Here is a 26618-nt window from a genome sequence, read left to right as displayed (position 1 = left end):
AGTTTTCACCAGATCTGATTTCTCTTTCCCAGAATATTTTTAGCAGCGTTTGAGAGAGTACAGTTTTCTCCAGGAGTTACAGCACCATACTATCAACTGCCAGTCAATATGGGCTGCTCATGAATATCTTGCTTAATACCTACTAAGCATGAGCTCAAAGAGCTTACTGCATATGATTTTTGTTTCTGTAATGTCTTTGTTCTTTTGTATGCTGAACAGCAGCTTATTTAGACTGGAAATTTACTGTATGAAGACTGACAATATGGAGTGAGGACAATGCTCCGAGTCACAAGCAAGTTCACTGTATATGATATGTTCAGGTCTTGTGTTTCTTCTCTGGACCCCAGAACTGCTTAGTGAGGCTTAGCAGACCAGGCTGGTAACCAAAACAGAGGAGGGGAGCTGAAAACATACAACACAGTGTGCTTGGTCACTAATCACTGTGTACTAGCATCACACCCACATCTGAAGACATCTTTCCACGCGCGTGTGAGCGAAAGGCAGAGTGTGAACAGGAGTTTAGTCAGACAATGACAGAAAAGGTGTGTAACGGTCTGAGCGTGTGCGCTTTTGTAATTGTTAAGTCTGTGGTTAGAACAAAGAGTTGTTTGTCTGAGGTTTCAGAGAGAAGTTAGAGAGGACGCTGGTTTGATTCCCAGGAGAGATGTAGTCAAAGGTAGATGAGGCAACATCGGCGTGAGGCGCTGGAAAGTAACATCAGCTAAAACCCCAGGTTTGTGCATATGTGTGTGTCTATGCTCCAGATAGACACACACACCCCTCCAAAGGGACCTCGCCCTCATATTCAGTCATTTTAATGACAACCATATTCTCTGCTTTTGGACACACACACACACACACACACAGTCCTAGTCACGCACTTGCACATGCACACACACTCACACCCTTATGTTTGCCATGCATTTGACAGTGAAGCACAGCATTGTTTTATTTGGCCAAAATGGGACTCAGATGTTTTGAGCGAGTCTCATAAACAACCTGCAGCAAGCCAGCCGCCTCATCAGGCTGCATTACACAGAATCATTGGAGGAGCCCAACAGATCTGACCACTCGCTTCAAATTAAAGCAAGGATTTTTTATTAAAATCTCATATCCTCCGTCTTACTGTGGGACCCAGGATTACATGTTGCTAGCTTGTGTTCTGCTGGGAAGCCTGCAACCTATTTGGGCCCCTATCCCAGGTTTAAAATATAAATTAATAAAAAATAAAAACCTGGGAGGGGAACACAAAAGGCCAAAGAGCATTTGAGGCTTTCATGAAAAAGTCAGACCAACGGCTGATATAGCTCTGCATTCTGCATCTCCACCCTCATTTTAGTGATTTTGACTCATTGTAGCATTTTCTGTGGAGGCTGTAATAGAGACCTCCGCAGAGCTTTAATTAGTGTTTAGTGCTCTTACAGCTGGACTGTAAAGGTATAAATTAGAAGTGTGGATGTAAATACATAAATATGGTTGCCCGCTCCTTAGTTTGTGGCTATTTTATACTTTTCGTTTAGTTTGTCACAGAGCTTGCAATAAACAAGCAGCAAATCTAGATGTCAGAATCTTGCACACAGCTCTGCAATCCAACCTGTAATGTACTGTGGTGTGGTTTAAATACAGTTTTATCTTAAACAATCTGCTAAATACAGAATCTGCAGCTGACAATGCTTCCCCTCGCTGAGCATCATCTGAAAGAATTACTAACTTGCAGTGTTACTGTATTGCACAGCTTGCATTACTTTGATAATGAAGATCCAGTTCTTAACCAAAATTGGTGACACTGACTGTATAAAAAAGACAGACATAGCCACTGTGATGTCACCTACTGTTTTAAACCTCTGTTTTAATGTGAGAAAGAGGACGAGGAGAGGAGGTTGAGGTACAGATTTTAGTTTTGGATAAAGGTAGGAGAGGAAGAAGAGCAGTGGAGTAAAACATGGAGAGCCAAAGTCAGAAAGTAAAGGTTTATTTAGGTCTAGAATATTAAGTGTAATACAGCAGCCAGGGTGAGCATGAGCTAAAACATTACAAAGATTACTGGATACGTTTCTATGAAGTTCATCTCCAAAGTGCTGAATCCTATTACCACTGGTGATCCCACATAGCTTTACCTCAAATCTCACCATAGGTGATGAATGACCCAGTTTAGGCCAAGTTTTAGCTGTCAGACCTCACGTTTCACTCCAGAATACTTGACCTGGACAAGTTCATGGTCAGGTGCCCTTGCCCTAGTCCTGCGGCTGCAAAACAAGCCTGGATCATCACCACTTCATCACCGTACGTGACAGTTGGTATGAAGTGTTTTTGCTGATGTTCTGTGTTTGCTTTTCACTAAATTTAGGACTGTGCATTAAAGCCAAACATCTCCACTCTGGCCTCATTTGACATGCTACCTCAGGGGTGGCTGTAGCTCAGGTGGCAGAGCAGGTCAGCCACTAATCAGAAGGTCGGTGGTTCGATCCCAGGCTGCCTCCTGGCTGCATGCCAAATATCCTTGGGCAAGATACTAACCCCGTGTTTGCCTACTGGTGGTGGTCAGAGGGCGCCAGTGTCCGGCAGCCTCGCCTCTGTCAGTGCACCCCAGGGCAGCTGTGGCTACAATGTAGCTTGCCATCACCAGTGGGTGAATGACTGAATGTAGTGTGAAGCGCTTTGGGGTCCTTAGGGACTAGAAAAGCGCTATACAAATGCAGGCCATTAACCTCTGCTTTTACAGAGGGGCGGCTTACATTTTGTGTGTACTTACTGTGTAAATTAGGATGTGCTTAATTTTTCTAAGGACTGTGAAAACTTTCTTTTTCACTTGGATGTATCTTTAATTTTGGAGGTATGAAGTGAATGATTTCTATAGCTTTTTCTTGTGACGTGCTATTCTACATCTGATTTCTTTTTCTGTGTTATTGCACTACTGGAAAAAAAGTAAAAATGTCCACATTATAGCAGCAATGGATCCAACTGGTTCCAAAAAAAAAGCATGTACTTTAGTTAAGTACTTCTATATAACACAGTATCACTTGTTGCTTTTAGAACAAGACTTACCTGACTCCATTAAATATTTGCTGTGGCGACTGGGCCATCGTATTACAGCACATGGAAACAGTGAGCAGCAATCTGTGAGTGCTTTAGGATCCCAGTGAACTGGGATATTTTTTTTCCAGCACAGAACAGCTTTAAGTGTATTGTTTGAAATGCAAAATTGCAATAAGTGGATGAAGAACACGCACACACAGTTTGGATCTTGGTCTCTTCATCAGGTTCTTAATCAGTTCCTCCTTATGGACTCACATACACACATAAACTCACACAAAGGTTGACCCCGAGGGGAGGAAATTGAATTAGCAGTGTGTAATGCAGCTCCTTGTGTGTGTAATCAGCGCAGGCTTAGAATACAGGACCATTGTAAGACACTGTGGTCGGTGCCTGGAGAACCAGTAACCGCTGGGGGAAGCTGCTCTTATCACCAGATATGATTATAGCTGAGGGAATGTGTGTGTGTGTGTGTGTGTGTGTGTGTGTGTGTGTGTGTGTGTGTGTGTGTGTGTGTGTGTGTGTGTGTGTGTGTGTGTGGGAGTGGTGGTGAGATTTGTGTGGGAGTCATGACTGCGTGGGGAATGTGTGTCTACATGCCTGTGATGGTGCACAAGTACACAACTTTTAAAATGATGCAAATAAAAAAGAAGAAGAAGCTGAGAACTGTCAGAAGAAGCTGAGACCCAGCAATGCACTTTTTTTATAATTTTTGCATCCAATGTTGCGCCAACAAAAATAATAGCGGCATTTTTTTACATTCGTTACAGCTAATGCTTTTGATCTGTGTACATTTTTTCTTTTGTTTTTTTTCTTATAGTGTTTTTATATCCTGTGGTTAGAATAACAAAAATACATTCGTTTTTTTTTTGTTTCCACTATCATTGTTCGAAGCAGGCTGCAGGCTGTGTTTTCCACTGTGGATGTCATTGTTTTTCAATGTCTGTTAATTATTTTTGTGCTGGTATTTTGCCTCCTGATATAGTGTTTCCTGCTATTGTCTTTTTCTACCAGGCTAGCTGCCTCTGGACTTGAGCCAGCCAGTCCCTCCTACCTTAAAATACACAAGCACACATACACACACATCATGACCATGAGTGTGCGCACACACACACACACATCATGACCATGAGTGTGCGCACACACACACACACACACACACACACACACACACACACACACACACACACACACACACACACACACACACACATTCTCTGTCTCTGCCCTCCCTCTGCTCTCCCTTCCTCCTCTTGGCACTTGAGAGAAAACACAAGAAGTCAGTGATACGGCAAAACCAACTCTGTGTGTGTGTGTGTGTGTGTGTGTGTGTGTGTGTGTGTGTGTGTGTGTGTGTGTGTGTGTGTGTGTGTGTGTGTGTGTGTGAGGGAGGGAGGGAGGGAGAGAGTCCACCAGTCAGCTCAGAGGGGTTAATCTCTCTCTCTCTTTCTCGCTCTCTCTCCCTCAGTCTCTCCCTCCCTCTGTTGCCTTTTGTTGCGGCCCCTCACTTTCTCAACTCTTGGACAGAGGGAACTGATACTGTGCCTTTGCATGTGTGTGTTTGTGTGTGTGTGTGATGTTGGAGAATCCTCACCACTTTCTGGAACTGTACATGAACATGACTGATGGGACTTTGTGAAGCACTCCTCGCGCTGAATGTTTACAAGGCAGACTGGTAAGGCAGTCCTGTTCTTGGGAAAGCTGTCTGATTTCATGCAAATGCAAAAGTGTCCGTGTGTGTCTATATGTGTGTGTATGTGTGTGTGTTTTTGGGTCTGCGTGTGGGGAAATGCTGTCAGCAATCCAGCAGATTATTTGCAAATGTGTGGTGTGTTTCTGCGTTTTTTGAGCTTTGCGAACTTTTTTTTTTAATGTTTTCAAGATATAAAAACGCTTGCAGAAGGTTCCTCTGTCTTTTTGCTTTCCTTTCATTCCACCTCCTCTCCGTATCCCCCTCTTTCTGCCCGGCCCAACTTACTCAAGTTACCGGCTTCCTCCTGTTGTTATGAGCCCCGTGGTTTCTCTGCAGTACTCTGAGGGCGCTCCCACGCTCTCTTAAAGAGAAAGAAAGGAAGGGAAACGGCGATAACTATTTCAGAGCCACAAAAGAAGTGGGAGAAGCATGGTACGGTTTCGCTCCACGTCTCTCTCTCTGCACCTCCGTGCAAGTTTTTGTCCCTTTTAGCACTGAGCAATTTGGAAAAATGGATCTTCCTTTTGCACTGGTTGCTTACTTTTTTTTCTGGACAAAAGTTTTCTCTTTTCTTCCAAGGTGGTGGGGTAGTGAGAAAATTGGAAACAGAGCCACCCACAGTGGAAGTGAGTCAGCCCGGCATTTAGTGGTGTGTTGACTTTGGAAATGGCAGGGATTGGGGGCGGTGGTGGTGCTAGTGCAGGGGGACAGAAGAAGTTGTCAGAAAAAGAGAAAGAGAAGAAAAACAAAAAGTGTCAATTTGTTCATATTTTCTGGTGAGGGTCCCAGAATCTGTGCAAAGTGGGAGCTGAGTTGTGGATAACAGGCATTATAGGAGAGGAGAGGAGAGGAGAGGAGAGGAGAGGAGAGGAGGCTGTTTATAAAGGGAGGGAGCGGCTTGTGTCCATCTGGGACAATCCCAAGTGCTGAAAGCTTCCCCACCCTGATCCCAAACATCTCTCTCCCCCTTCACTCCCTCTGTCTTTCTCATTGTCTCTCTCCTGCTCCTTCACCATAAAATGCAAGTGGATACATTTTGATTTCAGTCTGTGGAAGGCATCCAACTTGTTGCATTTACAGACACATGCCGCTATCATTTTCCTTCTGCCTTTTCTTTCTTTAAATATCCTTTGTCACGTCCTGCCTCTGTTTTCCCCTCTGCTTCCCTGTGGATAAACTGCCAGCATGTTAGATGTAACATGACAACATAAAACTAAGAGAATGGGGAAGCCCTGCTGCATTTTTGAATTGCATGTTGCATAATATAAAACAGTATCAATGCATTGTGGAAGAAGCACAGGCAAAGCACAGACTGTGCAACATTGTGATTCAGTCACAGCAAGTCACAGCCAAAGGCTATTGTTTTGTCCCATGGGAGAGATTATGGCTGATGGTTAACAAAACAGGCAAAAAGCTGATATCACAAAAAAAAAAAAAAGAAAGAAATTTGATTTGTCCATCAGCAGCGCCTTACAAGCCAGTAACAAACATTTTACACATGTTCTCCTCTTTCTCATCACTCACCACCTTTAAATATTTACTGCTTTCTAAGTAATTTAATGCCAGAATGTAACCCTGTAGAACATAAGCCACAACCCAGTCAGTCTCTTCAGTCCTCTCCCTTTGTTTAGCCTGCATGACCTTCCTCCAGCTCCTCTACTTCCTCCTCTTCCTCTTCCCTCCCTGCTCTGCCTTCCTCCCTCTGCTCTGCCTGGATACCCAGCGATAAGGGGACAGCGACGGTAGCACTTCCTCTCGCCACAGGAAGCAGGAAGTGTTGATTTCCACCACAGCCTCCCTGGGCAAACTCTGCACTGAGTCCACTGGGATCCTCATTCGCACTCTCAGCCGTATCGCAGCGAGCCTGGGATACAGGCAAAGAAGCGCATGTGTTGTGATTGGAAGCTGTCTGCTCACAATGACCCCAGTATGCATTTGCTTCGCAGCTGTGCCTCCTGACTGATTTTCATGGGAAAGCACCTGGGAAGCAGCCTGGTTTGCGTCTTTTTGACCTCAGGCTTGGCTTGCAGGTCACAGGATGATTGGCTAATTATTTCCCTAATCACGCTGCATGTTTTGTTATCACCCTCTGTGGCCACTGATGTGGATGGAGGCGCTGTTGAGCTTAAAAAAACACAAACAACCATTCATCAGCTAATGGATTCCAGTTACGCTGGTGGGTGGGAGGGCTGGGTGTGAGCCAGAGAGAGAGAGAGGGAGAAAGAGGTGACATAAAGAGAAGATGGGGAAGACAAAAAGTTGTGCATTAGGGCAGAAACGATACCTGAAGGGTTATTTTTCCGTTTTCTTACTTGTTTTTGTTCTGATTATGTTAAGATTATTATGATGTTATGATATCTTTGTGTGTGCGTGTTTTAAATTTGCACTGCCAAGTGAGGTCATGACTTCTTTTTTTAAAGGTTGCTTGAACAACATCTTCACTAACTGAAAACAAGGTAAAGAGGGAAAGACAGATGGACACAGCAGCAATACTGAGAAAAATATATTTGATTTGGGAAAGTATTGGCATCAAATAATCCTAGACCCACTCAGTTGGGTTTTTTAAAAACTTGTTCCAAGATAGTATTAGGAGGATATTATTTTTCAGCGAGTGACGCACATGGCCAGAAAAACAAGTGGAATTATTTTGAATTCTGAATCAAGGATTTGTAAGAGAAAGCAGGAACACAGCGGGCGGAGGGAGGTTTGGAGTCTTCACACACCCCCGTTCTCTGCTGCCTGTTGGAGCGGGGGGGCTAGGAGGAGGAATTGGCCGTCCGATTGGGGTCTGGAAAGTGGGGCCTCCCTGCTGCTGCCGAGTCGGGGCGGTCTGCTTCTCTCCACCCCAGGGAAAAGGGTAACACTACCTGGGTCTGGGTGCAGTTTCCCCCCTCCAGGGGCAAGGGTACCTAGACCCAGTTCGTAGAGTACGCTTGGGGAGTGTGATTGTGTGTACAGTGTCTATTTATGTCTGTCTCCACGTTGGGTGAGTGTTGAGTAATTGCATATGAGAGCATGAGGGTGAGAATGGATGTTTGTATCTGTGTGTGCCTGTTTGTCTGTGTCTATATGTCAGGTTGGGTATCAGACGCCACCTCTGTAGGGACATCTCAGGCCCTCCAAGGTATGGAGGCCTATCTCCCCCCACCACTTCCCCTGCCAGTGGCAGACACCCTCAGGTGTCGGTGCATTGGTGGTTCTTTGTGTCCGGGGGTGGGCGTCCAGGTACACACCGGCTCACTCCTGGTGGCTGCTTGTCGGGGCCTGGAGCCTGGGGCTCGCTCGGGCCACTTCAGGGGTGGGGTGCCCCCGGCCTCTCGGCCTGGGGCTCGGTCACTCTGGCACAGCTGACTGCCGGCGGAGCTCACGGACACGTCACTGCAACCCCCCTGGCTTCTGCTCCGCGGCTGCTGAGTGACCCCTTATCTGGGGCTCTCCTCAGCTCTTTCTGGGACAGTGGCACGGCTGCCCCTCTTTTGGTCTTCCTTGGTCTCTTGTGTTCTGAGGGTCTCTAGATGTCTGGAGTTCTGATCTCCTCCATACCTGCTTCATGCCCTGGAGGACGGGGCTGTGGCCCCCCCACACCCTCTAGCAGATCATTACATGAAGGAACCTTTTAAATACAAGCGTGCTCATGCTCACAGGTGTACACACGGGTGCTCACACACACAAACTACACCCTTTTTGGCTCCTACCTCAAAGCACACTGTGCGCTGTCGATCTTACGTGCTGCACAATAATGTTTAATATTTAGTATTTACTGTTATATTCCCATAGATCATCGCAATGATGTTGTTTATTATATTGCTCTTTTTTTTCTTCTGCTTGTTTTCTCTTTTTTCTTTCTCAACAGGTGATCCAGGTGATTGATATATGTATTTTTTGTCTGCTTATTTTGTTGGTTTTTGCCCTTTATCCCCGTCCCTCTTCCCCACTGTTTTTCTTTCCCTCTTTCTTTCTCCACTTTCTTTTCCCCAGTCAAGTCTGTCCCGTATTTAGCAAGTGAAAATAAAATAAAATAAAATAAACAATAAAAGGTGAATCAAATAGACCATTATGGCAAGGCTGGGATGGTCCATTTGGTAAAGTAAATCCGTTGGGCATCTTTCTTTGCCTTTAGACAACAATTCTGAAGAGCCAAACGGGACAGGCAAAAAAAAGAAAAGAAAAGAAAAAAGAGAGAAAGCAGGAACTGTGAAAGTCAGAGCGACTAAGTATGAAACACCACACACACAGAGTTTTTATAGTGCTGCTCTTATTATTATTATTTTCCAGTGTTTTCTGTGTGTGTGTGTGTGTGTGTGTGTGTGTGTCTGTGTGTGTGTCTATATATCTATGAAAATCATTCATCATCTCTCACGCATAACCCTTGCATGGTGGAAAATGAGTTGCCTAAGTGACAGAAGTGGATGAGGTCTCATGTTACTAAACTTTACGAGCTAGAAATTTGCATAATGAGAAAAGGACACATCTACTTTTTAAATTAATTCAATTAAATTCAATTTTATTTATATAGCACCAAATCACATCAACAGTCAAGCAGCTTTATATTGTAAGGCAAAGACCCTACAATGATACAGAGAAAACCCTGTCAATCGGATAACCTTGTAGCAGTCCGAGCAAGCACATGGAGAAAGTGGGATGCAAAAACTCCCTTTTAAGAGGAAGAAAGCTCAGATGGATTCAGGCTCAGGGAGGAGCAGCCATCTGCCATATACTATGACTGTCTGCACTTTCCAGATGGTGAAAAAAAAGATAATTTGCACCTGGGATGTGGATTGATGCTAAAGGTTGTGGCCCTTGTCATTAAATGTTATGGATATTGGATTTAAAGCCTAGCATTATAACTTGGTTTTTCTCGTAATTAACCACACAAGTCAGAAGGGGGAAAAAACATTAATGAAATAAACAGAAGAGTGGCAAAGGCAGCTACTTGTGAGTTTGACTAAGCAGCTGAGTAGAAGAGAAAGCAACAATGCCATAGCAAAGGATGCTGAGACATTTGGGCGATTAGGAAACAGCGGAGATATGAACCTAAATTGCGGTCGGGTTAAGGGTCAAGAGGGGTGAGGAGGTCAGATAGAGCCCGGCTAGCTCAACTTATAACAGGATATCCTGCAAGGAAAAGCCATCTGGTTCTCCTTCTCCCTCTCCTTCTCTGTCTTAAATTCCCACAAAAGGCACAGCAGTAAGCAGAGGTATAACATTTCCATGAAAACCCCTGAGAAAACACAAGTTCATCAGTCATCGGTGGCAGACAGCTGATGTATGTGCCTACTTCATGTTCTTCTTCTTCAGCAGAACTCGGAGCACACTGAGTGTTTTATATAAGTGTGCGATGACAGCTGTATGATGTTTTTATCCACTTGTTTCAGGGGCTTCAGCAGCTAGAGGGAATTTTCCTACAGGGGTAGCAAAGTTGATCTTATCTTAACCAGACAGTGTCTAAAAAACACAATGAATCATCCCTCTTCTGTTTCAGTCAGTCATGCCTTAAACTGATATCAACAACTTACTACTCAGAAAGAACTGTTATTCAGTCGCAGTTAAGCCCCATTTATGGAAGAGGAAAATGAATTAATGGAAATTTGTCATATATTAAAGGTATTTGTATCAGACGGCACTTGGCACTTTTATACATGTTTTCCTTCATTTGAACCGGTGTGAACAATGACTTACAAGCGCAATCAATGCCAGAAATTGTGAGGCAATTCTAAGAAAACCAGTACTGTGGTTTGTCAAGACATCTAATAGCAGGAAACTACCGAGAGCACAAGATTTTTGGTTTTGTTGCTTCAAAGGTGTCACCATCTCATTTGCTTCTTTGCCACGTGTTGTTGTGAAACCAATGAAGGGAGAACGTCTGAAGCGCATTTGTGATAGTAAAGTATGGTATACCCTCACGGCCACTTTATTAGGCACACCTGTTCAACTCAGACATGCTCACACGGCAGCACCACAATGCATTGAGGCATGTAGACGTTGGCCAAGCCGAATTTCAAACTGAGCATCAGAATGGGGAAGAAAGGTGATTTAAGTGTGTGAATGTGAGTGTGAATGGGTGAATGACTGAATGTAGTGTGAAGCACTTTGGGGTCCTTAGGGACTAGAAAAGCGCTATACAAATGCAGGCCATTTAAGTGACTTTGAATGTGGTGGTTGTTACCAGTCAGGCTGGTGTAAGTGTTCCAAAGACTGGGCTTTTCCCACATGACCATCTCTAGGTTATACAGAGAATCGCCTGAACAAGTGAAAATATCAACTGAGCAGGAGTTCTGTGGGAGAAAATGCATCGCTGATATCAGAGGGTTAAACTTGTTCAAGCTGATAGGAAAGCAACAGTAACTCAAACTGCATCCAAGGTTTGCAGAAGAGCATCTCTGAACACACAACATGTCAAACTTTGAAGCAGATGGGCTACAGCAGCAGAAGACCACACCGGGTGCCACTTCTGTCAGCTAAGAACAGGAAACTGAGGATACAAGCAGGTTCACCAAAACCGGACCAGAAAAGATGGTCCGATGAGTCTCTGTGTAATTCAAATGATACAGTCAGAATCTGGTATAAACAACACCAAAGCACGTGTCCAATGTGCCTTCAAAGATTCAGGCTGCTGCCATAATGGTGTGGATATTTTAGTACCAATTTTGAATGCTACAGACTCTCTGGTTATTGTTGTTGACCATGTCCATCAATTTATGACCACAATGTACTCGTCTTTTAATGGCGGCACATCTGTCTAGCCATTTTCTTATCCAGATATCCAACTTTGTCCCATCTGGCACGGGGCAGCACAGCGGTGCAGTGGTTAGTACGCTCACCTCAAAGCAAGGATACTGGCTCAAACCTGCTCTGTGTGGAGTTTGCATCTTCTCTCTGTGCAGCTAAAAGGAATGCATGATTCTGTGTCTGGAGATCACACTATCAATATCAGTATATGGTAAAGGCATATAGTCAATCTTAACATTAGCTTCTCACAGATGATTTTTATGTAGATGAGAGGTCTAAATGGTACATACCCCAGCCGTCTAAAAATGGATGTGACCAGACAACCACATATGTTCTCGGGGACATTGATCTGTATCTGCATGTAAATGATGTTACTGTCTCGTTCTGTGCTGCACGATGAGCTTATAGTTATGGGCCTTAGGATCTTCGAAGCTTCTTGTTCCAGATTAGACAAGTTGTAAACATTCAAAGACTTTTTTCTTTCTTTTTCTTTTTTTTTTTTTTACCTTGAACTGAAGTGGTTCAAATAACCAGGTTAAACTCTGGCTTGTTTACAACCCATTCTGTTGTTGGAGCTCCCTTTTGTTTTCACATATTTACTGTAAGTGAGGAGGATTCTACTATAACAGAAAGCAAGACCCTAATAATTCAAAATGATGCTTTAAGCATACACACAGCTGGCTTAACAAAGCCCAGGCTGACACTGTCCGAGAAACAAAACCATGCCAGCCTGTTTTGCTTATTTAACAAGGACTGCAATTATATTTGTTTAAAAAAAAAAATCAGTAACAACGCAGGATGACAGGTTACTAAAACTGTCCGGTAAACACCTCGTGAGTCCATGTGACTTCTGTTTACAGGGGCTGCTTCACTTGTAATTGGGTATACTAAATCTAAACAAACTGACAAAGTTGCCACAATGCTTTGGACCCCGGTTAAATATCCGTGAGCGTGACAGCACTGTGAAAAAGATGCAGGAAAACACAGGCCAATCATAATTTACTGTATGTGCATGGCCAGAGTGTGCCAGCAGCTATTTTAGTCTATCCTGGATTGTTTTATTTTGACAGGAATTTAGAGGGGAAAAAAAGATAAATACTACTTTATGATCTTCTACAGTTTCTTCAGAGAACTGCCTCATTTGCTCAACGTGTCAGACAGACTTCAACCAACTAATTCTTCCCATTTTGTGAAAACCTTCATGTTTCCCCTTATGCAACAGTTATGCCAAAGTATAGTCATTGTTCTCTCCGTTCGCTGAATCACATACTCAGCCTGATATTCTCACATTCGAGTGCGCTCTTTAAGAGGGTGACATTTTCCATATGGAAAAATTAACTTATTTTTTTCCTACCCGTGGTTAATCATGACACAAACAAGACACACAGAGAAACACAGAGGGACAGACGGAGAGCGAAACGAATGAGCGAAGGATTGAAAGCGAGAGAGGGGGAACAAGAGTAGAGCTATTTTTGGCCTGTCTGGGTGTTTCCTACACACACACGCTCACGCTTCTCAGGCTTGTTGTTGTTCAGAACGGTGGGTGTTATAAGGCTGAGTTTTGATTTGATTTGACTTTACGTTTTGAGGCTTTGTATATGTGTGTGTGTGTGTGTGTGCGTATGTGCTTGTGTGTGTGTGTGTGTGTGTGTGTGTGTGTGTGTGTGTGTGTGTGTGTGAGCTGGCTGCTGACATCCCTGGGATTTTCTTGTGGTAGCTATGGTTTCTTGTGGTGTTTTGAATAACTTACCATAACTCCAAACGTCCTCGGGGTGTTAAGGGATCCTCGGTCCTTCATCATATACTCCTCTTGTGCCGTCACCGGAGCTGACCTCAGTTCACTTTCAATCAAACCAGATCAAACGTCCAAAAGAGAGGCTGTAATTCATTTAGTCAAAACCGTCTTTGTGTTCAAGTACTTACCGCCATCTTTTGTTGCTCTGCATTAAACCTCTCACAGATCTCTTAGTTTTTTTAATGGCTTTGGTAGCGCTCGGATTTTTAAAATGCTGATAAAAGTTTCTCTGCAGTTTAAAGATGCTATATGTATAGTTTGTATAGATAAATAATGCTATACGACTGGTGTGTGTGGTAATGCCTCTTAGACCGAAGTGGATGATGAGATATTGCACATAAAGCTGGAAAAAAAGTAACACTGTTTCTTTGTTTTACCTTTCAGTGGTGGTTAGTGATGACTGCACAAATGACACTGTTGCTATTTTGCGGAAAATGCCTGTCAGCGATCCATTGTGTTTCTGTGGACTGCATATGTCACCGAAGCTTTCCATGCACTGAGTCCTTTCAGACACTGGTTCAGCCTCAGTCTTTTCACACATATCTGTAATTTGAAAGTAGAAAGATGTATATTAATTTCCTGGAACTTCCCTCACTTTGATCTTAATCAAAGGGTTTTTTTTTTAACTAACAAAAAATGCAAGTCCCCAGAACAAAGACATCCTATAATGTGACTGGATAAATACAGTCCACACAACATGAATAAAACCTGAAAGACTTTCAAAGGTCTGTACTGTATATAATGTATGTGCTTAGCTTATTTATGTATTAGGATTCTGCTTGAAGATGCTAACAGTCTCATGTAAAACAACGGGACTAACAAACTGATGCTGGAAAAAACGTAAATATTTAAGACTCACAGCAAAATTAAGTAAATTAAGAGTAAACCTAAAATAGACTTTATAAAATAAAAACATAAATCTTTAGTAAATGATAATATATAAAGGTAACAATCTTCACAAGGGAATGTGTTCAGGATTCTTGTTTTGCCCAACTCTTAATACCCAAAGACAACCTAATTAACTAACAATAAAGAGGAAGCAAACTTCTCATGTTTATATTTATTTCTAAATATCTCTATATTTATCTCTTATCTCTATATCTATATTTATGTTTTTTTACGCATTTTATTCTCATATCATTAAGAGTTCTTTCAATTAAGAATGATTTTGCAATCAACGCTGTGCTATCGACCTACAGCTTGGATTTCCTAATACATGGTTTCCCATGCAGCTCATTGTTACTCACTCCTCATATGAATTGGTCCACAGCACAACAGCTAGACCGCTAACAAAAATCTGCAAAACCTGCCACTCCATATCAGCCTTGATCCCTGCTTCCCATCTCTGCTTCCAGTGAAATTCAGAATTCATATCAAAATTTTATTAGTGCACATGCCTTTTCATGCCTTATCCCCGCTTATACAGGAGAACTGCCAAAAGCTTATTACAGCAGTCGCGCTTTCCGTTTATCAGATCAAGGTCTTTCAGCTGTTCCCCATTCTGCAACCACACTTTTTAGGTTGTAGCTCCTAAAATGTGGAACAGTCTTCCTCGGTGCATTAAGTCGGCTGAGTCTGTGGTTTCTTTCACATCTGCTGACATTTTTTATAGGTTTTGCTTTTTAACATTGTGTCCTTTTTTGTTTTAGTCTAGTCATACTGCCTTTGTGTGCAGGTATGTACAGTATGTTGGGCTAGGCAGACCCATTATGACGACTGCAACATTTGTGTCTGCTCCTCCTTAACTCCTCCTAGACAGGTAATCAATCTGGATTAAACTTATATTATATACATTGCCCAGGTTACCAGCACTGTCGACATCTAAATAGCTTTTTAAAATTAATTTTATAATTTATATAATTTGAGCTTTTCAAATTATATAAATTTGACATTCACATATATATATTATGTGAATGGTGGCTTAAAACATTAGATCTACATTATACGTATATTGTGTACATTATGTGTACTCTGTTTCTAAACTCATGTTGATAAAGTACTTTTAGTACAGTGAAACTTTGGGGTCTGAGAATTGTGTTGTCATCTGTAAATAAGTGTGGAAAAAGTGGCGCTAATAATGCCTGTACCCTGATTACCAATGAATATGTAGCTTGGAAGAAGAAGAACAATAAATATATAAATCAATTATTTAGTTATTTAGTATTTATGCACAGCCATTTTTGCCACCTCATATACCTATATATAGTGATACAATGAACATAAAAAGAATAACATCGTAAATCAACGTACATGTCCGTGTTTTAATACATGAGCGAAATGAAGAAACAGTGAAAGCTCATTGTTCTAATTTCCACATCCATATTTTTACTCTTGTCCTTTACTAAAATAGCTTTATATGGTTTAGAGTTCAAAATAATCCTTATGTGTCATGAATGGGTCTCAGTTTATCATCTGTCTTGAAAACAACTACTTTAAGCATCTTTTCTCTGATTGGTTGCCCCTCACAAGCTTAAATAGTAGGTGGGCGGGGCTTCTGTTTGCCTGAGAAGACCATATTAAGCAGCGGTCCCCAACCCCTGTGGTCCCGTGGCCCATGGACCCGGGCCATATATCTGGCCCAGATATCGGGCTGCGAGAGTTGAGGCTCGGGTGTGAAATGTATGGTTTTCAGGGTTTTTATTGGTTTTTAGCATTTTTTTTTTTTCCCCGGGTCTTTTTCTGTGTGTTATGAATAAATCTTCTTTTTTTGGTACCGGTATTGGTTTTATTTTGTTTATTTATCCACAATACCTTAAAGGCCGGTCCGTGAAAATATAATCGGACATAAACCGGTCCGTGGCACAAAAAAGGTTGGTGACCGCTGATTTTAAGGACATCTCATCCCTCTAAAATTAGGACATCTGGACAACTGGAGCAGTTTGATGTCTGAGTTTTCAAATCATAGGGATTACTTACATATACATTGACCTTTTATAAAAGCTTCTTGTTTTATGCTTTGAATGTGTGGCTAATGCATTTTTTTGTGTGGGTGTGGGTGGGGTATTGGCAGTTTCTGGTATAACTCAGAATGCAGGCTCTGAGCTTAAATTTGTGAAGAAATGCATTTCTTCTGTGTGCTCAGTTTGGTGGAACTTTAAAAAGCATGTCTGAAGGTTTCTGTCTTTATATCATGATTAGAAACTGATGATCACCAGACTAAGGCAGACTCAAACATGGTGGGGGGGAAGCATTTTCAGTATGTTACACATATATAATTTTAGCTGCTTAAATTACTAGCAAAGATAATTCTGAAATGAAAATATGTAAACGCACACAAACACATGGCTGTGTGCATACATCTATGTCCGCAATATTCACAAAAATAAAATCCCAGTGCTTTTCCTACCAAATATTTTCCAGCCTTATTATTTTTATCCTCTTTGTTCTTGTGTTTACACAGCCCCACTAAAGATAATACATCTTTTCCTCCCCGTCTGCCCCTCCTCCTCCTCCTCTTATTACCCTCCCTCTTCTGCATCTTCCCATCTCCCTCTTTCCGTCTTCATCTGGATACCTTTCTTTGCTTCCTCCTCCTTGGCTTTTCTTCATTCCCATCATCCTCTTCTGTTTTCTCTCCCTCAGCTCCTTCCCTCTTCTCATGCAGCATTCCTCACATTCTTGTTGGCTTCATAAGGGGAAGGACCCCGCTGGCAGACCAAGGCCAAACATTATTACAGTGCTCCCAGCCTCTCTCTCTGTCGCTCTCTCCGTTTCTCTCATCCTATCTGTCTTATTTTTTTCCCCTCGCTTATCTCCTAAACCACACTGCTCAGGTCCTCTTATCCTCTTCCTGACTTTCCTTTAACTTTTTAATCCCTTCCCTTCAACATTCACTCCTTTATTCGTTTTCTCTTAAGCCTCCACTAATTCCATTTTACTGATAGTATCTGTAAGCTCGGACTTTAACTATGTTAAACCAGTTTACTGAGACTGCTGTCTCTCATAATTAGTGGAAATAAGGGTCATACCATTCCCTCTTACGCACAACAGACTCATTTGTGTTTATACCAGAGCATGTGCTGTTTTTTAACGACACACTGTCTGCACATGGTAGATCAAGTATCAGACACAGATGCTCACAGCAAAGGCTCCCCCAAGTTACCCAACGCACACATACACACAGACAGACATCCACTTTACCTGTAAAGTAGATGACATTTAAAGCATCCTAAATGAATTTAATCAGTTGCCTTTTATTTTGTGAGGACTCCAGTTTAGTTTTGCACATTCTTTATTTTTTTATTGTTGTTTTTGTGAAGAATCACTTCTTGTGTCAAATGTTGTTGCTTTAGCAGTAGCACATCCCTGCAGGTGGGAGGCAACTTTGTAGCACACATTTGACCACATCCTGCCCCATATACTAAACTGACAAAAAAAAGAGCCGTACGTCAAACTTTTCTATGTCATTTCAAATTAATTTACATCTTAAAGGATGACTGATCATGTTTCTAAAAAAAAAAAAACCTGATGTGCATTGCATCATTTTTCTGCACTGTCTTCATAGCTGTGTTATCCCCTGTTGTATCTTAAGAAGATAACATGGATTATTTGATTTCTTACAAAAGCGTTAATACATGCGATGAGTTTTACAAAAATGTGAAATCATTTTGATTTGAAAATCTCAGGAATCAAAGCATAGCACACTGAAATAGACGCCAGTTCCTATTATTGTTTGTGAAAAATACCAAGTGACCAATGCTGGACAGAGTGTGTATGCATATGTATCTATTCCTCTCTCCCTGTGGGCGGTTGCCTGCTGCGCTGCTTTTCTGTCACCCTGTGGTTTGGTTATTTTCAGCTCGAAACCGGATGTGATTCAGACTGCATGCTAGATTGTGTAATTGAATGGACTAACCACATACACACACACACACTTTTTGAACGCGCACAATCGCATAAACGATGCAAACACAAACACACAGGACACAACCCTCTCTCACACACACCGTTATATCGTTAGATACACCCACACACTGAGGGTTTCTGGGAACAGTGCTGGGTTCCCCCCGTTCAAAGAGCCACCCGAGGGTGAGCGAGCGGACGATGAAGCACCACCAGCAGCAGCAGACAGAGCGCTCGTTTCTTGGTTTCAATATTGGTCTTAAACATCAGTTGTTGACCTGGCTTACGCTGAGATCGGAAAAAGGATAAAACGCTTGCACACGCTCGTGCTCTGTGGAAACAAAAAGGACGGTTAAAAGTGGGGAAAAACATTGTGAAGTGCTTGTGAAACTTATTATAAATGTCAGTTTCTGACTCAAAAAAAAAAAATTTAAACGGTACTCTACAGATGGTGCTGAATTAAGAAGAGTGAGAAAAACAGGGAGTAGATAGCGTCTCCAAGCACCTCCGCCATGCATGAAGACATTCCCTGCGGCCTTATTTAAAAATAATAATAATAATAATTCAAACTAATTTCTAGCAGTTTGGTGTATTAGTTTATGTTTTAAAATGTCTTCTAAATGTGAATGTTTGACAGGAAGTTCTGGGAGGAAGTTTGTTTTGCAGGTACAAACAGAGGTTTGATTTTTATGGTGCTACCCTGGAGAAATTACAGATTTGCAAATTATTGTAGAAAAGGGCCAGAGAGGTTTACTGAATCATGCAGACCACAGTGGAGTGGTTGTGACGCGAGGATGTGTGCGATTCACTGTCAGTGGCCTCTACCAGAAAACTGCCTCTTGATTCTAGGAAGACTTTGGGCTATAAGATTTGACAAGGCAATGTTCCTGCGTCACGCAGGCTTCCACAGCAGCGTGTTGTACTGCAAGTGTGTGCGCTTGAAAACTGACAGGATGCTCTACTTCCTTGGTGGTCTGAAAATGTCAAGAAAAAAATGTGTATCTGCACATCTGAACATTGCACAGAACTTAGTGTCTTTAATCTCTGAAAAAAAAAAAAGTAGTCTGCATTACCGCAGGAGAGAATTACAAACATTCAGTCCTTCGTTATTATGAGGGAAAATAAAGATAGCTCGAGAGCATCTATTTGGATAGTTTTACCCTGATTTTAACTGTTTCAACTGTAAAAGTCTATTATGACTCAACTTTGTTAAGGATTATGTCAGCCTGCTTTATTTACTGCCACATCCCTTGTTTAACCGTAACTGCTCTTAATTACCCCCGTTTTCTTTTGATATTAGCAGTATCTGCTGTATCAAGGCAAGGTGTGCACCGATTACAGTGGAGTTATTTTTACTGTTATGCCTGTAATACTTAAAAGTTCATCAAAAACAGCTGACAAATGATGACTGAAAGCAAAGTTCTTCGTGAAAATTAAGCATTTTAAAGAGAGGATTATGGATAAAGTCTTTTCCCATAAATAGCAGGACTGATCACGTCAAGCCACCAGCAACCATGATCTCTCTTTCTGCACAACATACTTGAAAGCACAATAGGAAGCTTGTTCACACTTAATACTCAATTAGCGTGAACAAGCTATTGAAAAACTACACAAAATGTCCATGTTTCTACATGACTGCATTTTCTTTCATAACAGACTTCCTGCTTGCTCTACCACACGAGTGAATCGGGTGCAGTTTTAAACACACAGATTTACATTCTTCACGTACAGGAGCAAGTAAAGTCATTTGTATTTGTAGAATCGAGACTACAGTATATGGCATTGGTAATTTGGCACATAGAAACTATCTGAGACATTTTTTATGAGGGCCCCTTTAAACAGCCTTACTTTGTTTTTCCTGCTGTTCTTTGGGACAGCAATGAATGTTATTCAGCTTCAGCTCCAACTGCAGATTAATTTCCAAAGATTAATGTAAAGTTATTTCCTGCGCTCCCACAGTTCAGTTTTGTTAGGAAATATCTCTAATACTTACCTTTGTGATTCTATATAATACTGTGATAGTGGTCTATATAAGTTATTTAGGAAACAAATCTGAAATAGCTTCATAACTGAGCACTGCAGGCAGGAAATCAGAATTACAAAGGAAACCAAACCAGGTTCAAAAATTGTTTTTGTTTCCTGAGAAAATACTTGCAGCTTTTATGGTTTTGTGCAGAAACTCACACAGACTCGAGTTTTAATGTGCACCCAAACAAGCTAATTTGTTCGGTGCTATAATGGTTTTCATTGCACATTAGCTCAATGGTGTATGACTGTAATCAGAGATTTTCTTGTCCACACCTACACCACAGACAGACAAAGTTAATGGAGTGGGGGGTATGAGGCGTTTGAAAACGCTATTCAACAGTATGTAATTTACTGTAAGTACAAGCTCAGGAATCAATATGCAGGACAACTATTTATATTCACTGTACTATAAATAAAGTGAGCGCTAAGAAAGGTATTGCACAGCAGATCTGTGCAAGTCAGTGCTGTAGTGATGGAAGTTCCATTTTGACCAACATCTGTCTCATCTTGGAGGGTCACATGTTGCCGTATCCTGACATGAATAACACTGTGTGGGTTGTTTGTTGTTTTGGAAACATTTAAGCATTTATGACAAATAGTAAATGTTCGCAAAAAGAGCCTAATTTTGTTTTGGTTTTTTTTCTGGGGGCCTCCAAAAGAACCCTGGAGATCCCAGAGCCGAGTCACTCTGCTTGCTGCTGGAAGTTCTTGACAGCAGATGGAGCCACAGAGAGGGAGCTATTATTTTATGTGGCACAAAATCCCCATCTTATTTGTAAGAAAAAGTAAGAAAAAAAAGAAAAAAAAAGAAAAAGAAATAAAGTTAAGAACGCCATACAAGTTACGAGCAGTCAAACGCGGAGCGTGCACTTAAAGGGAGTGAGTCGGTGCGGGAAAACAATAGTCAAGAAGGTCCTGTGTGAAGTCAAGGCTATTTTTGGTGGGGCCCGCCTCGCCTGCTATTTCTGTCAGCAGGAGAGCGAAGGGGAGGGAGCAGGGCTTCGAGGGGGCCGGACTTACTTCTCTGTAACTTGCCTCCGATAAGTTCCTGTTTCGGCTCCTCAGTCAGTACAGGCTTCACTGACAATACCAGCGGACCTCTCCATCTCGCTTCCATCACGTTCCGTCAGCTTTTTGGCTCTTTTTACTTGTTCAACGTTTCAAAAACAGACTCCGATACAAGTTGGATTATCTTCAAGTGTGACTGGACTCTTTGAAGGGGCGGTTAGGTGTAAACGGGCTCCAGTTTACAAGGTAGGCAAGCGCTGGTGTTGACACGGTCCGAGCAGCTGAAAGTTTGATAAATGTTCTTAAATTTCGGGCTGTTTTGAGTCGGGCTTTCGACTCGTCGGGCAGGTGCAGTATGGCGTTAAGCTAAGTGCGCAGGTGCACTCTTTTAATTGCTCGCGAGCGCTTGGAAAAGTGTCACGCGCGCGCATCTTTGACGAAAACTTTAAAAAAAAAATTTGGTACTTTTCTCGAGCTTTAATTTATTTCATTAGTCTTTTGTACATATATGTTACATAAAGTCACCATCAACTCCAACAGTCGTTTTAAAACATGATTTGCATTACAGCTCAAGTCATTATGAAGCAAGAAAGTGACTTTAAAGCAAAGTGCCGTTGACAAGCTGTAAATCACGTAAATAATGTCTGCCTTCCTAAACAGAGTAAGGAGTGCTTTGTTGAAACTGCCGGAGGTGTGCTAACCACAAACCTACGTTTCTTATCAGTCATTTCTTAAGATAAGATTCAAATATTATTTACTTTTGGCCCCAGTGAGGTTGAGCAGATGTCGGCCAGCATCACAGTTTAGCAGCAGCACCTCCGCAACCCAGTTTAAAGTGCAGGTGCACTGTTCGCGTACTTTTCTACGACTGGGATTATCGCGCGCGCGCGCGCGCGCGTGTGTGTGTGAGAGTGTGTGTGCGCGCGCGCGCGTGCTTGCGTGGTACAGCCCAGACCACCACACACTTTTCTCATCTTTTCTATCCACATGTGGGTCAAAGTAGTGCACTAGACCTGTGGTTGATACATCACATGAGCAGCTCACATTGTGCCAAGTGCCAGCACATGGCAGTGGTGAAATCTATTAACACACACCTGCAAGAAACGTTGTCACCTCTCTCTTTAAGGCTGGTATTAAAACTGCTTTGTTTATTGTGACATTTTTAGGAAAGGTTCAGAGGTGAAAGCTGCCAGTTATCAACTGTGTTTGTTTTTTGTTTTTTTTTGTTGTTGTTTTGTTCATTGTTGTTAGATATTGTGAATATGAGCTCCAGTTCAGTGATATACTTTTGTCTTTGTCCCCACAGATGGAATCGGCACCTCTGGGAACATCGTAAAGACTGACAGACAGGACAGCGTACTTCCCACAGTGGCAGGTTAGACCTTAAACCTCTGCTGAAAATGTTCAGAATGCAGTTCTGATTTAATAAGTAGTTGGGTTTTTTGGTAATATTTTACTTGAACCTCTTAAAGTTAGGCAAAAGCCATTAGCGCTGAAACGCTCTTGTGGAAAAAGATGCTGCTGCTCTCCAGGCAGTCCCTGCTCACGACTACATCTTGTTTTCTTTACATCATTTTCTTTTTAACATGTGCGCGTACACACACACACACACACACACACACACACACACACACAGTGTATGCAATTTGGGTGACAGCAGTTTTTCCACAATGATCTAAGCTGCAGTAAAAGTAGAGAACAGGTGCTGGCCTAGTTGGAAAGACGCAGCCTCCTCGGCTGTGTTTTTCATGTGGGTTTAGAAGTTAGTTTTGCTGCAGGTCATGCAGAAGTTTAATTGAACATGCGTCACGCAGTCCTACAAAAATGTGTGAATGTAAATTTACCACATGAGCTATTTATTGTTTAGTAAACGTCCAATAGCATCCGGTTTTAGTTAGTTTCCTACTAAAACAAAAGACTTAGTTCTGTGTTCGAATTAATATTAGGAAATCACTGGTACCAGTGTATAGTACAGTAGAGGGATTCACTTCACTTTTTTATATTTTCACTTCCAGGATTGTGTAAGAGTCATCAGTAAGGATTCTGACGGTCATTCTTCTTGGCACAAAAGCTTCTCACATAAACATCTGGAGATATCAAAACATATTTCCTCCTAATTATGGCTGATTGCAACTGTTTCTTTCACAATGTGGTCATGGTTAGATAATGAAAATGTTCGCTCTGACTACTAGTGTGATGCAGGACGTGAACTTAGGTTAACCCTTTAGCACTCATTTCAAGATGCCACCATCTTTCCAGTAAAATAAGAGCTGGCTTGTTACTTTTCTTTGTAATCGTGTCAAATTTTCAACAATTTTCAGCAACCCTTCCTGTCATGTATTCATCTGTTGTGCCTCTCTTTAACAAAAAGCCTAGTTGATGCTTTTGTTCTTAAACCTGAGCTCAAAAAGTATTTGATCTGCTGCTCCAAGCATCAGAAACAAGTGACCCAGGCTGGCACTTTTAGTCCTGCATTTTTAGTTTAGATTAGCATTCTCTGCTGTGAAGCATGCCTGTGTGATCACGCTGTGTAGGATTACAATGCATGACTCTCTGAATGAAAGCCGGCTCTCGCTGTGCCAGGCTCTGCTGACTGCATGCTAACCAAGGACCCACTATGGGCTTTGTGTGTCTGCGTGCATGTCTCTGGAAAAAAAACTAAACAAAAAAAACCCCATTGAGGTCATGGCCGTAACTGCAGAGTCTGGTTACATGCGTGTTGTCCACACAGGGCAACTGGCACTGGCTCTCTATCCTTTGTCTTCCTCTCTCTAATTTCTCCATCTCAAACATGCACACCTCGCTTTAAATCATTTGGCCTGTGGAGTGCATTGCCCTTACGCCAGACGTCTGAAGTCGGAGATTGGTTAGCGATCTAAGGTGGCGGCGGTCTGCGCCAGATGTGCATAACATGTGAAACCACCATTTTAAAAGCCTCTGGAGCTCAAACAGCCCTTTAAACTACACAGAGTGCTATAATAGACCTGCAGGGTTACGTCCCACTTGTCCTGCTGTGTCTGTAATAGCCTTGAACCCTAATTTTCCACATACGTGAAACAGAAAACACGCAGAAGTGCTGTTCACTTAAAGAATAGCTTGTAATACTTGGCTCCTGTAGCAGTTACCAGAAGTGAGAGCATACAGGTATAATGATGATTTCGGACAAGTTTCACAATGGCTTTCAAAAGCTATGTCTATTAATAAAAAGACCTTCACCTCATATTCAACTTCTTCCTCCAGCAGCCTTTTCCTCTACACGCCCTAGAAATGAAAAAAGACACAACTCTTAATCCTGCAAACAGAGATATTTCAAAATAGTTCAGTTTTTTTTTTTTTTTTTTTTGATTGACCATAGTAATGTTATTTTTCAATAATTGTTTTCCTAATAAGGAGTGAAAAAACTGCCTTTTTCAGGGCTGTCAGTGAAATCAACAAAAATTCCTTACAAATTTCTTCATAGAAAATACGACTTATTGCAGTTTGCATGTGTACTCTGCTCATTTTCTCAGGCCTTTACTCTATGGATCGCTAAATGGAGTAACTCCAACAGTCATGCAGTGGAGATCATATATCCTAGTTGTGGTTTCCAGCCACATTGGTCAGCTGATCTGGGCACTGTGTTTCTTTTAGTTACCGGTTCCTGTTGAATTAAAGACTCAACTGGAGGAAAGTTGATAAGCAACAATCAATCAATCATTACCTCTAATGCTGGTAATCGTTCTCACTTATTTGTATATCTAAGTAACATGATTCCTATTGAAACATTTAATCAGCAGGTTTAGCCTTTTATTGAGTTGATATATCACTAGAAGACTGTAATGTTGCAGCTGCTAGACTGTTTATTTAGAGCTTAATTGTGCTCCTTCTTGAATTTCCAGTTTGCGCTTTGGCACCCAAATAGCATTAGGTCATTCATCCTCTGCAGCTGCAAATTCAAAAACGTACTGACATTTTGTACTAATGAACAACATATACATTAAGGTGATTTTGAACTCTAATACCCGTTAAAGCCAAATGGGAGTGCAGACACAAGCTGTTCAGTAGTCGAGGTAGTAATGGTTGTAACATTAGACGGCGTTGGAGGTTTGGCGGCTATTTTTGACCTGCTGAACAAATGGCTCAATTGTCCTGCCTCGAGGTGCATGAAATCACTTGATATGTCAGGGGTAATGTTATATAATACTCTCCAAGGGGGGCTCACAGGACTGTGTTTGTGTGTGGTGCAGTTGTCTACTTTTTATTTCATTTTAGAGCGTGTGTGTGTGAGTTTTTCTGTGTCTGTGTGACAGGCTGCACATATTTAAAGTATTTTCTTGCAAGGGGACTGAGAGACTGTAAGAGTGTGCGCTGTGGCTTGAGGTAAGAGTGTCCTCAACATTTTATTACTGTGTCAAATCAATTCACGTTGCATTAACCTTTGAGCTAAAATCTTTTTGCTGTGGTCTGCTGGGTAACTGGTCTCTTATTGGCCTCCAGCCTCACTCTGATACCTCCCCCTCCCATTTCTCTCTCACTTCCGTGCACACAGCCGTGTACATGCCGAGGCACGTAATTCGGATTAAATTTACTGAAGTCAATGGAATTCTTTCTTCTAAGGATTTATTCCTGTGGCATTCAGGGTATAAAAAATCCCGAAACACTCAATTTTCACCTCAGTTACAGCAACTGTGCCAGACGAGAAGCCCTGGATCTAAATCTGTTTCTGAGTTCCAAACTTTAAGGAAGCTGGGGTTGTTCCCGTTTCCCACTATTGGTGAGAAACAAATACACGGAAAGTAAGATGTCCTAGCTTTAATTAGTATCCTCTTCTTTTTTTGTTTTATCTTTCCCTCACTACCAGTGGCTGGGTTTTGCTGGAGATTTCTTCCTGGTAAAAGGGAGTTTTTTCTTCCCACTGTTGCCTAGTGATTGTTTCTAGGGGATCATCTGATTGTTGGTGTTTTCTCCAGCTACTGTAGGCTCTTCACCTTGCAGTATAAAGCACCTTGAGGTGACTGTTGTTATGATTTGGTTCTATATACATGAACTTTCATTGAAATAAACTTGAATCAAAGGACACATTTTACTATTTGTGTACCATTTATTTTAAAGCTAATTTGCTTTTGTTTATACAATTAATACTTAAGTCACCGATCCTAAAATATTCAGGATCAGTGACCTTGTCTTTGTTCTTTTTTCTTTGAAATGGTTAGTTGCTGACTAAACATTACATATGTAGAAATAAAAATCAAGAACATTCATGTAACAGCCCTGAACAAAAAATAAATTTAGATGTTAACTTAAGCATTAAAGTTCTTTGGAGATACAGGTCCATCATTAATGCTAATCATCTTGCTCATAGATAATAAGTTAGCCTGATTCCTGATACTGTAGAAGCCACATATCAGTCACAAGTTCTCCGAACCAGATGATACCGTCTGACCTAAACAGCTCAACCAAGTCATGATTCAGCTCACACCGACTGATGCTGACCTCGGATCAGATGGCTTG

The 26618-nt window shown here is 41.8% G+C and overlaps 1 protein-coding gene across 2 annotated transcripts in view; it reads left to right on the top strand.

The window, feature by feature from the left end:
• The first annotated feature begins 4437 nt into the window (after positions 1-4437).
• hdac7a (histone deacetylase 7a) overlaps positions 4438-26618 on the top strand; it is a 56666-nt gene continuing 34485 nt past the window's right edge. Inside the window, exons 1-2 of one of the 2 annotated variants that reach the window (XM_026153494.2) lie at positions 4438-4708; positions 22435-22503. In XM_026153494.2, coding sequence (XP_026009279.1) covers positions 4690-4708; positions 22435-22503 — 88 coding nt within the window. In that variant the 5' untranslated portion in view covers positions 4438-4689. Of the gene's footprint in view, positions 4709-20289; positions 21375-22434; positions 22504-26618 lie in introns of those variants that run through there. The other variant, XM_080295313.1, reaches the window with a different exon arrangement.

This window comes from Astatotilapia calliptera, chromosome 20, assembly GCF_964374335.1.
Source record: "Astatotilapia calliptera chromosome 20, fAstCal68.1, whole genome shotgun sequence".
Lineage (NCBI taxonomy): Eukaryota > Metazoa > Chordata > Actinopteri > Cichliformes > Cichlidae > Astatotilapia > Astatotilapia calliptera.
This window is presented reverse-complemented; position numbering and strand designations above follow the sequence as displayed.